Source organism: Sceloporus undulatus, chromosome 1 (assembly GCF_019175285.1).
Source record: "Sceloporus undulatus isolate JIND9_A2432 ecotype Alabama chromosome 1, SceUnd_v1.1, whole genome shotgun sequence".
NCBI lineage: Eukaryota > Metazoa > Chordata > Lepidosauria > Squamata > Phrynosomatidae > Sceloporus > Sceloporus undulatus.
This window is the reverse complement of record NC_056522.1, coordinates 145,669,988-145,684,105: the sequence shown is the minus strand read 5'-3', so window position 1 is coordinate 145,684,105 and position 14,118 is coordinate 145,669,988. Positions and strand designations below refer to the sequence as shown.

Genomic DNA, 14,118 nt, shown 5'->3' with positions numbered 1-14,118 from the left:
ATTAAGGATGAAAATCTTGATGGGCCATATTCAGCTCTTTTAAGTCTTATGTTCCCTATGATTGATTTAAAAGTAATGTTTTTATAGGATATAATCTTTTCATCCATTATCCCTTCATATTTTTGTTGCATGTTTAACAGTGTTCTCTAAATCAAAATAATTTGTTATTGTTGTTAGGATATTATCAAGGAAGATGCTGATGAGTGGGTTCCTTCACCCACAGACCCCTCAATGGTAAATGAGTAGTCATGTGGTGTGGAACATTAGCATCTCATTGCTTCTTCAACAGTAATGAGTCTGCTTTAATTATAACTGCAGTTCACTAACACTGCATCTGTGGCTTGATGAGCAAATAGACTAGATAAAGACTAATAAGCATAGTTTGTGAATGAATACAAGAGCTAATAGTCTACTTAAAAATTACTGTGTCATTTGCCTTCCCCTTGCTACAGTAGTCTGTGGAATACAGTGTTTTTAGTAAAGTACAGTGTGTTCCATCTTCATTAGTAGCATTGTTCTGACTAGTAAAAGGGACTTAGGATATTAGCTATACACTTCAGTAGATGTGAGTGGTTGATGTCTTTAAATGTTTTAGCCAAATAATGGACCCTCTTCCTTCATTGCATAAAACTGTTGCAGTTTGTCAGGCGCAAAGCTGGTTAGAGGGCAACTGTGAGGATTGGGGGATCCATTCCAGACCACCACCACCGTGCAAACGGAGACTCACCTATATTTAAGGCCCATAGGTTTGAATGGGGTGCATGCCCACGAGCGTGTGCGAGGTGCGTACCTCTCTGTGAATATTCAAGACCGCGCACCTCAAGTCCGCGGGAAAGGAGGGGCGACTGTACTATCATCAGCTATAGGGAGAAAGCAGGCTTTAAATGTGTGTATTCTGCTATTTCCTATTGTTCACAGATCTTCACAAGTTACATTAATCTTAGATTTTATTTCCAAAAATTTTCTCTTTTAAAATTGGTAACTTGAGTTTGGATACACTGTAGATCTTTGTGTCCGCATCTTGGGCCGAACCTCTGGTCAGCAAAGAAGGAAGGCAGTTCTTACCTTAATGGCTTTACCCTGTTTTCTGCAACAGCTTTTACTTGTATGGCTTTAGTTTTGTGTTTATATTGTAGTCATAGGGGAGACAGCTCTTTTACACACACACACACACACACACACCCTTCCAAATACTTGGAAGAAAAAGAAAAAGATTCCACCCCACTCCTTTCCCTCTCCCAACTCCTCCACACAGTTCACTGTTCATTGTAGAACAGATGGGAAAACCACAGCTCCAGTGTAGTGTGGTCTCTGGCAGACAGAGTTTGATATGCCTCTCTGTGCATACTTGCTGTTTGATTGACAGCAGATCCTTCACTCTTTTGCAACTGGTGCAGATCTCAGGCACAGCTTCTTTTCCTGGGCTCTGCATAGAAAATGCAGGAAGCTACACCTAACTTAATAACCAAGAAAAATTGTAGCAATCATGTGATATGATTTGGGAATTCACTGTAACACTGTACTGTGTCCCATCAACTATAGCTAGCATGCACTTCCTAGCAGTCCTACCATTATTTGGGGAGGATGAGAATCGGAGCAATGGATGCAAGCTCCAGGAAAAGAGATTCCACCTCAACACTAGGAGGAACTTCCTGACAGTAAGGTCTGTTCGACAGTGGAACACACTCCTTCCTCGAAGTGTAGTGGAGTCTCCCTCCTTGGAGGTCTTCAAACGGAGGCTGGATGGCCATCTGTCGGGGATGCTTTGACTTGGATTTCCTGCATGGCAGGGGGTTGGACTGGATGGCCCTTGCGGTATCTTCCAACTCTATGATACTCCAAAACTTTTAGAGACTGTCAGGTTGGAGAAGGTTGCTCTAGCCCAGAGCTGTGTAATTGTGGCTTTTTGGATTCTTTTTGGTCTGTTGTTGTGTGCCTTCAAATCATTTCCAACTTATCGCAACCATAAGGTGACCCTATCACTGGGTTTTCTTGGCAAGAAATTTTTAAACAGGGTTTGCCCTCTGAGATGGAAATAGTGAGACTTGCTCAATGTCACCAGTGGGTTTCCATGGCTGAGGAGGGATCCAAACCCTGATCTCCAGTGATGTAGTCCAACACTCAGACCAATACACCATGCTGTCTCTGTTTCAGATTGCAACTCACTTAATTCCTCATAATTTCTTACCATAAAGTAAGATGTGTAGGGCTGCTAGGAGTTGTTGCTCAAGAATTACTGAAGGGCCACAGTTAATCATTCCTTTATCTGCTACAAATAGCAAGGCTTTTAGCTGGCTGCAACAACTTAATAAACTACACAAGTATATGTAAAATAGTAGTAAAATAGAGTGAAGCTAATAAAATAGCCTACTGCACCATTTTGTCATTATGGGGTGGGGGGAACAGACCCCTAATTATAGCTTGCATCAGTTAGTGATACTGGCAATACATAAATATGAGCCATCTGTCTTGCCTTAAAAATGGAACATTTTCCATGTTGAAGCATGGTGTGGTTTTAATTTTTGGCCTAATGGTGCTATGCATGCAATAAGTTTAATTTCTCTTGTTGTCATGGGCCCTCCAGATACATTTCTTCAAAATAATGACCTGAGTCCCACTGAAACCATTACTTTAAAGAGGAATCTTACTGGTGGGGGCGGGGATATATCCCTACCTCCACCCTGACTTGAACATGCAGCCAGGGAAGAAAGGGGAAGGAACCTTCAATTCAAGTCAGTCTAGTGGAAATGGGAAGCCTAGCTGTTCTTGAAGGGAAAACATACTGGACTATAGTCTGTGATGGCAATATCAAGTTAGGTAATAGGAAGCTAGTGTGTTCTATGGGAATTTTAATTTTATTTCAAGTCAAAAGTGTGCAAGCTACTGAAAATTTTGAAATGTGGACAGGAGAACTCTGCTTTAGAGTATACTGTATGTGGCTGGGTTTCAAAGAGTTGGTTTAACTGTGCATAAGACCTTCTAAGTGCTCAGTAGGGTTTTGGTTTTGCTTAAGCACCCTTTCGCCTGAACCTGTATCACAAACTGTTTCTGAAAGTGCAAAAGCAGCTTCTATTGCATCATGAGAGTTTTTAGAGAAACACACGCTCAACATATTCTGGGGTGTATGTTGTATGGTTCTTTGGATTGTGTATAGTTCTATGGATTCTGGCCAGCATCTTTTAATTGAAAATACTTCTCTTTTTGACAGCTGTGATCTTCTGTCACTTTAAAGTGGGAATATAAATAACTATACTAGTTATTCTTTATAGACATTTTCTTATGTTTCATGTTGAGCTTTCATTTTTTGTTCTTTTTCTTAAAGCAATGTAAAACTGGGTTAAACAGACAGAGACAGGTACAGCAACTTTCTCCAAATTGTTCACTTATTTTCTATATTATCATTGTAGAATGTACATATATACTAGCACTTCATGCAGGCTGTCTATATACTAATGCACTTTTCCAGCATTGAGGGTTGCTTTGACATTCTGCTTTTTAGATTGTGCATGGCAAATGTTTATCAGAATAATTGTTCTGTCAGCATTTCTGAAAAACATTAAAACTCAGTTTTAAGGATAATTATGCTGTGTGTGTATAATTATGTACGCTATGAAAAATATCACTAAAAGCACTTGCACTGCTTTTTTTAGACACTGCTTTTTATTAGGTGTGTTTTGGATTAAACTGAGTCTGTCATAGGATTCATTCATTGACATCAATCTACATATTTTTGGATTTTTTCTCATAATTTTTATGGAGAAAAAGTTCCCCTGTGTTACCTTATGTTGCATGCTAAAACTCTGAGAATTAACCTATCAAAAGCTATTGTGTTTTGTATTTTAGTTCTTGTTTTCCTCTTGTTTCTTACATGGTATGGATAAAAAGAATCATAATTTGGAAAACCCTAGTAGGGGTGTAATACTGAATTTATTTAATATAGATAAAATTTACTAAAATGAAAACTCTGCTGTATGGGGCTTTACTGGTTCCATTCCTGTTGGAGGTTTTTGTCAATATTGGTAACCCCTGTGAAGAAAGTATTGCAAACTGGAGAAAGAGGTTACACTGTGCAACCCAGGCTGCTACTGCTACATACTGAATAAGAAAGATGGAAGGACTCATTATCTGTGTCTACACAGCACCAGTCAAGTGTATCAACAAAAACCTGTCTGGTTTGGTGCACATAGGAAAAGTTTTTTTGCCTCAGTATTTTTGAAGGTTGCAAACTACATCTACTATCACATTAAAAGCTACCATTTTATCCTCAGTACTAAACCAGTAATAACAGCTTTCACATCAGTGCTTATCATCCCTCATTATTGGTTATGTTAGCTGTGCTTATGGGAGCTGCAGTCTAAAACACCTGATGTGTATCAAGACGAAGGAGATTAATTTGATGAAGGAAGGAAGGAAGGGAAATTGTACTGATTGGTGTTTAGAAATTGTTATGTCATGAAGCCAATCTTTTAAATAAATATTTTCAAAACTTGTTCATGTAAAATATTTTAAAACCCTTTTTTATTATTTCATGGGAGATTGTATGTCTTTTTCTTATTAAAGTGACAAATTCAGAATAAGTTAGAATTACAATAGTATTCTAGTATATAGATTATGCAAAGGTTACCTAAATTTAGAATTTTAGTTTGTATACGTTATGTACTGTTTAGGTATTTTATTTATTTGCTTTTGTAAATTGTTTATGCATTTTATGTGGTTTTTTTTGTAATTTTGTAAACCGCTTTGATCTTTTTGAAAAGGCGGTTTATTATTATTATTATTATTATTATTATTATTATTATTAAACCAGGCATCTTCCTTCCTCCTGCTTTCATTTTGTTCCAAATGCTTTTAGTAATGGGCATGGCTTGAGCATTGAATGAAGTCTTTTTTGGGCCCGCACAGGCAGGCAGCTCTTCTCTTATATATTTTTCTACTCTGTTTTATTTCTGTCTTGCCTCTTACTGTTGCAGTCTTACTGATTAGATTTGTCATGTTTGTTGTCATAATTTGGCCTGCTAAAATTTAATTTAATTTAATTTAAAAATGCTAGCTAGATCTTCAGTCAAATCTACCTGGAAGTTAGCTGAACGTAAAAGCCCCATGTTTTGTTGCTGCATTTCAGAGAAAGCATTGGAAAGCTGTGAAAATATGTAGTATTGCTGTTCCTCCCTGAAGTAGTTTTGTTTTGGGGATTTCTCTAGATGAAATCATGCCATTGCTGCCAATATTTTTGGGGTCTCAACAGGAATTCCTAATCATATATCACCATTATCTATCCTTGAGTCATTGAGATTTCCCAGTCTTTTGAAATATAAAAAAAGAGTTAGTTACTACCTCAGGGGAATGATTCTGAGTCTTGAAAAGATATTCCCAAATGACCAAGTTGAGTGATGGTGCTCCAAAATCCTTGGTTTGGGGAGATGGACATATCTTGATAAAATATGTTCCCATAGTTGCCCTGTTCAGACCTTTATACCACTACTTTTGAATATGCATTTATGTTCTTCATATATTACTTGCTCAAACTGAAAACACACAATGATCTCTTGGATAGCACTTAGTGCTAGATAGATATTTCTACAAAATGGAAATGAATATATGAGGATGAAAACCTGTTGTGAAACCTTAATTGACTCAGGCAAATGTTAGAACTTAGCCATGTTAGCCAGGGTCAGATGCAAGGTCAAGATACTGGGAGTTGCTTCAGTAGATGTTCCAGCCTCCCTCTGGTATGCTTCAAAAGTACCAGGACCTATTATGACAGGTATGTGATATTCTGAGCATCTTCTCTTGTTCTGTTCTAATGGGACTTCCTGCTATGCTAACATACCATGCTCTGAGTGAAGAGTAAAACACTGACAGTATCGCTGAAGAACAAGAGTATTGCAGATCTCACCAAGATTTCCAAGGTTCATTTAATTTTAAAATATTATGAACATCTTGAGGAAATCACAAATAAATGTTCTTCATTATAACAGTGTATCACCGGTTTAGACTTTTTAAAAAATTGAAACCAATTTAATAATACGTTTTATTCTCAAAAATATGATTCTTCAGTCAGGGGCATAGGGTATTTTGGTACATAATGAGATATCTTGGAGATGGGACCCAAGTTTATTCACAGAATTCATTTGTGTTTCATATACATCTTATACACATAGCCTGAAGGTAACTTTACACCATATTTTTAATAATTTTGTGCATGAAATAAAGTTTGTGTACATTGAACTATGAGGAAGCAAAGGTGTCACTGTCTCAGCCACCCATGGAAAAAAAGACATGAAAATCTGAACATGTTGCATGTATGTACTTCTCCCTTTCATAGGCAACGATGCCAGGTGCTAGCTCAGGAGCATCCCATGTGCCTTTGAGCTCAATGACTGTCGATGCTGTATGTGAGAAGCTGAAGCAGATAGAAGGACTAGACCAGACTATGCTCACTCAGTACTCTGCAACCATAAAGAAGGTGAGTTTCAACATGTCTAAATTACATTGGTTATCATTATCTTGTAAGACTTTATTCAGTATCTGCCTTGCAGGAGAAGAAGGCCTAAGTAATTATACCAAGTATACAAAGCATATTTTAAAACCTACATATTTTGTTCATTCAACAAAATATTATAGAGGAAGTAAATATACACTCATCCCTCCATATTCACTGGGCTTAGGGGCACAGGACCCCTGTGAATGTGGAAAAACTGCAAATAACAAGAACATCGTGTTTTTACCTGAGAGAACACTTCTCTATGAAACTCTAGGTCCTCCAGTGCAACTGTGGTCAACATCTGCCAGACATTGACCATAGAGTTGTCCTGAAGGAGCTACAAATGCCTAGTGGAGTGTTCTCTCTAGGAATCTCTAGGTCCTTCACTGTGACCTTTGGTTAGTTGACCACAGAGTTGCGCTGGAGGACCTAGATCTTCCTAAAGAGGACATATTAATAAAATCCATGAATAATCAAATCCGCAAAAGTCAAAGTCGCAAATGTGGATCTAACTAAGTGAGGGGGAGGATTATCCTTTTGAAAATAAAGTATGATATATGCACACAGTAAATGTATATGAGCTGCACTAAGCCATGGGAAAAACCATTTGCACCCCATGATTCTTGGGGGTGATAGAGTTGTAAGAAAATTGAAAAACATAAAAGCCTTGGCTTTGAACAAACAAAATTTGAATTTCCTATACTAAAAAGAAAGCTGCAGACTATTATCAAATGTGCTACCTAAGCACATGTCCTAATTTTTGCTAGGGTTACTAGAGAAATGGGTTGATAATGAAAAAATAAAAATAAACAAATAACAAATCACCAACCCAATTTTTTCTGAAGGCTGTCTATATCTTCTATCATCAAATGGGTTTCTTGTAGGAATGCAATGTCAGCCTTAAATTCTTTAAACCCAGAAAGCATTTGATTTGTTTATCCTTTGCAGCCTTTCAGTATGCCTTGAAATTACATTAAGCATTATGCCTCCAGTACATTTTAGCATCTACATCACTCCCATAATTTCCAGTGTTACAGAACATGATAAAGATAAATTGCATAAAATAGCATATATTTCCTAAGTTGTGATCTGTATTTTACTGCTTATGGTAATCTTATAAACTCTGAGAAAGCTTACAATATTATATTTAAGTGAATAAAACAGAAAAGAAAATGAACAGCTCAAGCTCAGGTAGTTGCAAAAATTAAAAAAAAAGAAGTACCCCAAATTTCCTCTTCCAAAACATTTAATTGAAAGAAACCAAACCATAAAAAACAAAAAAATGAAGATAGTTTTAAAGAAAGATACCCCATGGACTTCCAGATGGAGAAAGTATTGTGATTCAGTGCTCCACTGGTCTCCCTCCCCTTACCTAATGTGTCTCACAGAGCATCCTCGGTAGGAAGTGGGTGGAAGAAAAATTAGAATAGATACTATAAATGGAATTCTAATAAAGATTGAATTAATGGAATGAGAGAACATGAATAAAACAAAGAATGAAAGAAAATGTAAAGAAAAAGTAAAATAGAGGCGGGATGCAAAAGAAAAAGAAGGAAGGAAGGAAAGAAAAAAGAGAGAGAAAAGAAGACCAATTCACAGATTGAAACTATCATGTCAGGCTGAAGTCCGAGGCAGGAACAGGCTGGTAGCTGTTAGGCTGGGACTGGCTCAATCGATAATGGTATCATCTGGGTTGTGGAAAGGCTTCATCAAACAGCTGGTGTAGAGCTCTGAGATTGAACTTGGATTTGGCTTTAAATCCAGTCAGAAAAGATTCTGCTGCCTCAACCAATGTGCAATCCCTCTTTCAGAACATTCTTTAGCATTTTGAAGAGTTTGGGCAGTAGCCCGACCCACCTCTGGCAGTCCTATATAAGGGGCTTCCTGATGAAACCCTCCAGTTCCTTTTTGTCCGCTGCTGCAGGTGCCTCATTAGGAACAGTGTTTGTGTACTTCAAACTGGAAGGCTTCTTTCTGAAGACATTGTTGATGTTGGCCACCAAACTCTACAGGCTAATGGTTACTCCAGCTCAGACATCAGAAGGGCTGCCAGACTCAGAAAAACCCAGAGGAGTGAAGACAAACAACCACCCAAAGGGAAGGTATTTTTACCATACATCAAAGGAGTCACACACAGAATAAGGAAACTGAGAAAACACAACCTCCAAATGGTTTACAAACCAAGAACATCCAGCAAGTGCTGCGCTCAGCGAAGGACAGAAGAGATCCTCTTGCAGCCGCAGGAGTTTACCGCATACCATGCAGCTGTGGACAAGTCTACATAGGGACCACGACATGCAATGTTCAAACATGAATCAAGGAAAATGAGAGATACTGCAGACTGAGCCAACCAGAAAAATCAGCAGAGTAATTTGCTCCCCCTTTTCCATTTCTTTTGCTGTTCATGCATACTCAATAAGTGATTTTTGAGTTTACATTTCCTGTTTACATTTACATTGTGTGTTATAGACTACAGAAGGATTAGCAAGAGTACAATACCACTTTTTCCCCAACTAAAGATTTATTGCATTGTTTACTGCAGGCCTGCTGCTTCAACTTGACTCTCACAATCTTGTTTCTCCAGCCCTTTTATCTTCTTCCCAGTGCCAATGCGGCTAAAAAGCATCCATCTAGATAGAGGACAAGAAGGAAGAGGGGAGGCTGGGTGGGCATAAGGACTTGGTTTGTTAATTGAGGGATGCCTATACAGTGGTACCCCGGGTTACGAAAATAATTCGTTCCGCCGCCGCTTTCGTAACCCGAAAGGCTTTCGCAAGCCGAAAACCCATAGGCGCTAATGGGGAAAAGCCGCGATTTGGTGCGAAAAAGCGCCGAAAAGCACCAAAATTTCTTTCGTAACCCGAAATAACCTTCGTAACCCGGAACAGTTTTTTTTAATTGATTTTTTTCGTAACCCGGAAATTTCGTAAGGCGGCGATTTCGTATCCCGGGGTACCACTGTATGTACAAGATAGGATTTCAGCCTTATAAATATTTACAGGTGGTAATAAAACAATTCACTATTTTGTGCTTTTAATTTTTCTTTAGGCAAACATAAATGGTCGTGTGTTAGCACAGTGCAACATTGATGAACTGAAGCGAGAGATGAATATGAATTTTGGTGACTGGCATCTCTTCAGGAGTGCAGTAAGAAAGTTTTATGTCTCATGCAGAAATACAAATGCCTTGGCAATAGTAGTTGTGTGAGCCTTTGCATGCTTACCTGTAAGTAAGTCCTCCTTGTGTTCAACAATATGGTTTAGAACTAGTGAGTGTCCATTGGACTGCAGCCTTTACACCATTCTGTTTTCTTGTTTGAATTTTAAAAAGTTACTCTAGCACAGTATTGTGCCTAGAGTTCTTTCTTTAAACAGCTTAGGCATTAAAAACCAGAGCACATGGGGAAAGCAGTGAGGAAGAGGGTAGGTTGTGGTATTGTTCCTGTGTCAGTTACATTGTTATAGAACTATCAGTTCTTTGACAATTAATAAGAGTGCTTAAAATTTACATTTTAAAAAAACTGCGTGTATTTGGCAGAAGGGTTGTAGATCTGGTGTCCTCATAGAACATGTGATTTGCAGCTTTCTCAATCTTAACTGTGTTTTTTTTTAATGTGCACACTTCTGTTGGCCTGTTTTCCATAGATTTTATCTAAGAAATTTAACCAGATTTATCATTTAATAGATTTTCATGCTTTCCTAGCCACATCGTGATACCTGTACTTTCCTGTATTAGGTACTTGAAATGAGAAATGCAGAGACTCAAGCTGTTCATGAAGATTCTCGAGCTGTGAATGAACATGCCAGCGCAATTCCGCATAATGATATTGCTCATCGTCCTGCATTGAATAGTGAATTGCCTCATACTGAACTTACTGGTCTACCTGGTCAAGCTCCGTATGCTCTTAATTTCAGCTTTGAAGAACTGAACGCCATTGGTCTAGAAGAAGCCCCTCCACGTCATAGTAACCTAAGCTGGCAGGTAATCTCTCTTCAGAATAGTTATTTCAACTCATTTCCTCTGTATTAAGAACAGTTATTTTATACTAGTGTGAGCCATCATTTTAAGGAATAAAAGCTTTTTAATGATTTCAAACCAAAAGGTACATTGGTAGATTGTAGATTAATATGTATGAAAAGAGAACACCATATTTTATGCTCATTTCTTGTTTGGCATTCGTAAGAGCCTTTTCTGGCTGTGCAGTTTTATGTCCCATCAGATACGTTCCCTTGCTGGAATTGTTCAATGGAGGGGCAACTCTATAAAGGTGAAAATAGAGGGCTGCCTTTACTGAAATGAATGGAGAAGCCTTCTCATGCAACACTCCAGAATGGGATATGAATGTATTGTTGCATTATAGATGTCTTCATTTTTTTATATTCAAAACAAAAACAAAACAGCTTCATTTATATACTGCTTCATACTGAATTAACAGTGTCTAAGCAGTTTACAACTGTAAGCTAACTGCCCCCAACAATCTGGGTACTCATTTTAGCAACCTCAGAAGGATGTAAGCCTGAGTCAAGCTTGAGCCCTTTTGCTGGTATTGAACTCGCAAACTTATGGTTTTGGCTGCAGTACAGGCATTTAACCACTGCATCACCACGGCGACAGTATATATCACCTTCATGCTAAGCATCAGAATAGGGCAATAGAAATAATGCCAAAAGTTGGGTTCTTCATGGGAAATGTGCATGCTGGTTTAATTTTTCAGAATGACTTGCTCAGTATTCTCTATGTGGGTAATTTCTAGCTTGCCTGATACTGAATATTTCAATCATAAATGAATCAAGTGATCTTCCACTGATCTTTCCCTGCTTGTGAGGGGGCCAAATACAACACACCTGTTTTCTCAACAATGTTCTTGTTGGGATTAATTTATTACTAATAACCTTTGAAGACCTAAAAAGGTGATCTGTGCAAACAAAACTTTAACTTCTACTTGATAATGTTTATAACTTTCCTCTCAATTTTTAAAGAGCTGATACAAACCCAAAAATGTTGCATTGTTGTATCTCCTTTCTCTTTATACAGTCACAAGCTCGCCGAACTCCAAGTCTTTCAAGCCTCAATTCTCAAGATTCTAGTATTGAGATTTCAAAGCTTACTGATAAGGTGCAGGCAGAATATAGAGATGCATATAGAGAGTATATTGCTCAGATGTCACAGTTAGAAGGGGGTGCAAGTTCTAGCACTGTGAGTGGTAGATCTTCCCCACATAGCTCAGCAGCCTTCTATATGGGCCAGAGCACCTCAACTGGATCCCTCCATTCTAATATGGAACAAGATAAAGGAAAGGATGCTGAACAGAAACAAGATGATGGAAGAAAAAACTTCTTGATTAAGCGGAATGACGTTGCAGACTACAGTACTTCAGGTGTGTCTACTAATGATGCATCTCCATTGGATCCCATTACTGAAGAGGATGAAAAATCGGATCAGTCTGGATCAAAGCTTCTTCCAGGGAAGAAATCTTCAGAAAGAACCAGCATTTTCCAGGCTGCAGATTTAAAGCTGAAGGGAGTAGCTCTGCGCTATCAGAAGCTTCCAAGTGATGAAGATGAATCTGGAACAGAAGAATCAGATAATACTCCCCTTCTCAAGGAAGGTAAAGATAGGAAAATAGAAGGGAAAACAGAGAAGCAACCAAAATCTCCAGAACATGGATCGGAGCCCATTAGAACTTTGATTAAAGCAAAGGAGTACTTGACAGATGCTCTTCTAGACAAGAAGGATTCCTCTGATTCTGGGGTAAGATCCAGTGAAAGCTCTCCAAATCACTCTCTCCATAATGATGGAGATGACTCTCAGCTTGAAAAAGCAAATCTCATTGAGCTGGAAGATGATGCCCGAAATGGGAAAAGAGGAATACCCCATAGCTTGAGTGGTCTTCAGGATGCAACCATGGCACGCATGTCAATTTGTTCAGAAGATAAGAAAAGCCCTTCAGACAGCAGCTTAATAGCAAGCAGTCCTGAGGAGAACTGGCCGGCATGCCAGAAGGTCTATAATTTGAATCGAACACCCAGCACAGTCACCCTGAATAACAACAGTGCACCAGCCAACCGGCCAAATCAAAATTTTGAAGAGGTTGAAAGTATCAGAGAGCCTTCTCAAATCATTCTGCGCCCTGGATCTAGTTCTAATTCTGGGGGCAGTCACAATGATAACATCAAAGGTGTGGCCCACAAGCGCAGCCAGCGTTCAAGTTATGCCAGGCTTTCAAAAGATGCTTCTGAGCTCCTTACAGTTACTGGTTCTGATGCTGCAGGCTTTGGAGAAGAAAGGGAGAGTATTCTGTAAAGGAAGTACAATCCAATTGGAAAAGGCAGGGTTCCTGAACAATACCATGTTTTAGTTTGGACACTGTGCCCACTTTTTAAAATGTTCCCAATTGGGTTATAAAAAAAGATTAGTTGTGCCTTGCTGTGACTATGTCTGCTGCTTTCTTGGTCATTATCATGGAAAATTAAGTGCACATGGAAAATTAATCCAAACTTAAACATGCCTAAGTCCCATAGATTTCGGTGAAAGAGATTTATGGATGTGCATAAAATTGGTAGAGTAGCAAACAGAATAAAAATCACCATCCATTTCTTAAATAAAAGCAGTGTTTAACTTCTCCTAAATTCCTTGGTCTGCATTTTAAAAAAGAAATACTTTTCTTTTTCTTCTAAACAGTAAGTCCCACTAAAACAAAACTAAACTGCTAATTCTGCAACATAAGGTCCTATTTCTTTTTTAAAAAATGGTAAAAGAAGGGAAGGAATGCATCATGTCAAGAAGAAGTAAAATGAATAGAGTATTATAAACCCAATCCCTACCCAAATTGCTGTTAACTTAAATTTTCCAGTTCTGTATGTGACAGTTTTAAGTGTTGTTGGTGTAAGTTCTGATAGAGAAAAGTTAAAATGTCATGTTTGTGACAACGTGGACAAGTTTTCAAAGAATTGGTTCATGTTGGATAGTTGTGGCTGAGATTTGGATGTAATTGACAGAAGTTTCTCTTCATGATTAGTGGTGTACACAGTAGCATTAAAGTAATTGAGGAAAGTAGCTTTGGCCATAGTGGTACATGAAATCATTTTTGAGCCGTGTCTGCATGTAGTGTTTTGGATCAATTATGAATATTTAAAGTCTTAAAAAAAGAATAGTATTTGGTTAATAGGTTTTATCTGATTGTGGAAAGCAAATGGATCTGGAGGTTGTCATTACCTTGTTAAAAATGTAAGGTGTGCCATTGTGTCACTGTGTAGCAAAACTGCACATAATTATGTCATTTCTACTTCCATGTGTCTGTAATGTCGGGTAACCTGTATTGCAAATGAAAAATGCACGGTTTTTAATATGATACTTGGTCTGTATGTATTGAACTAGTGAAGGTAATAAAATAAGAGGCATGCTGCTCTTGTTTCAGATTTTTTGTGTGTGTGCATGTTTGCTTAGTTTTGTGTCTTCATTTGATCTGAAGCATTAAGACAATTCAATTTTACAAAAAGGTATGAACTATTATAGCAGAACTATTTTTGAAAAAAAATCTTGATTGTCCTTAAAGGACTATTGAGTACCTGTGTCTCTATTTAGTAAGTGTTGAAAGCTGCTAGGTGCTCTGTAAAGAGTAAAAAAATTCCACC

The 14,118-nt window shown here is 38.1% G+C and overlaps 1 protein-coding gene across 5 annotated transcripts in view; it reads left to right on the top strand.

Moving 5' to 3' along the window:
- KIDINS220 (kinase D interacting substrate 220) overlaps positions 1 to 14,118 on the top strand; it is a 64,235-nt gene that overhangs the window by 48,129 nt on the left and 1,988 nt on the right. For 2 of the 5 annotated variants that reach the window (XM_042463488.1, XM_042463480.1), the window contains 4 exons: positions 6,326 to 6,466; positions 9,533 to 9,631; positions 10,220 to 10,465; positions 11,519 to 13,900. In XM_042463488.1, coding sequence (XP_042319422.1) covers positions 6,326 to 6,466; positions 9,533 to 9,631; positions 10,220 to 10,465; positions 11,519 to 12,787 — 1,755 coding nt within the window. In that variant the 3' untranslated portion in view covers positions 12,788 to 13,900. Of the gene's footprint in view, positions 1 to 177; positions 235 to 3,322; positions 3,356 to 6,325; positions 6,467 to 9,532; positions 9,632 to 10,219; positions 10,466 to 11,518; positions 13,901 to 14,118 lie in introns of those variants that run through there. The other 3 variants (XM_042463461.1, XM_042463496.1, XM_042463470.1) reach the window with 3 other exon arrangements.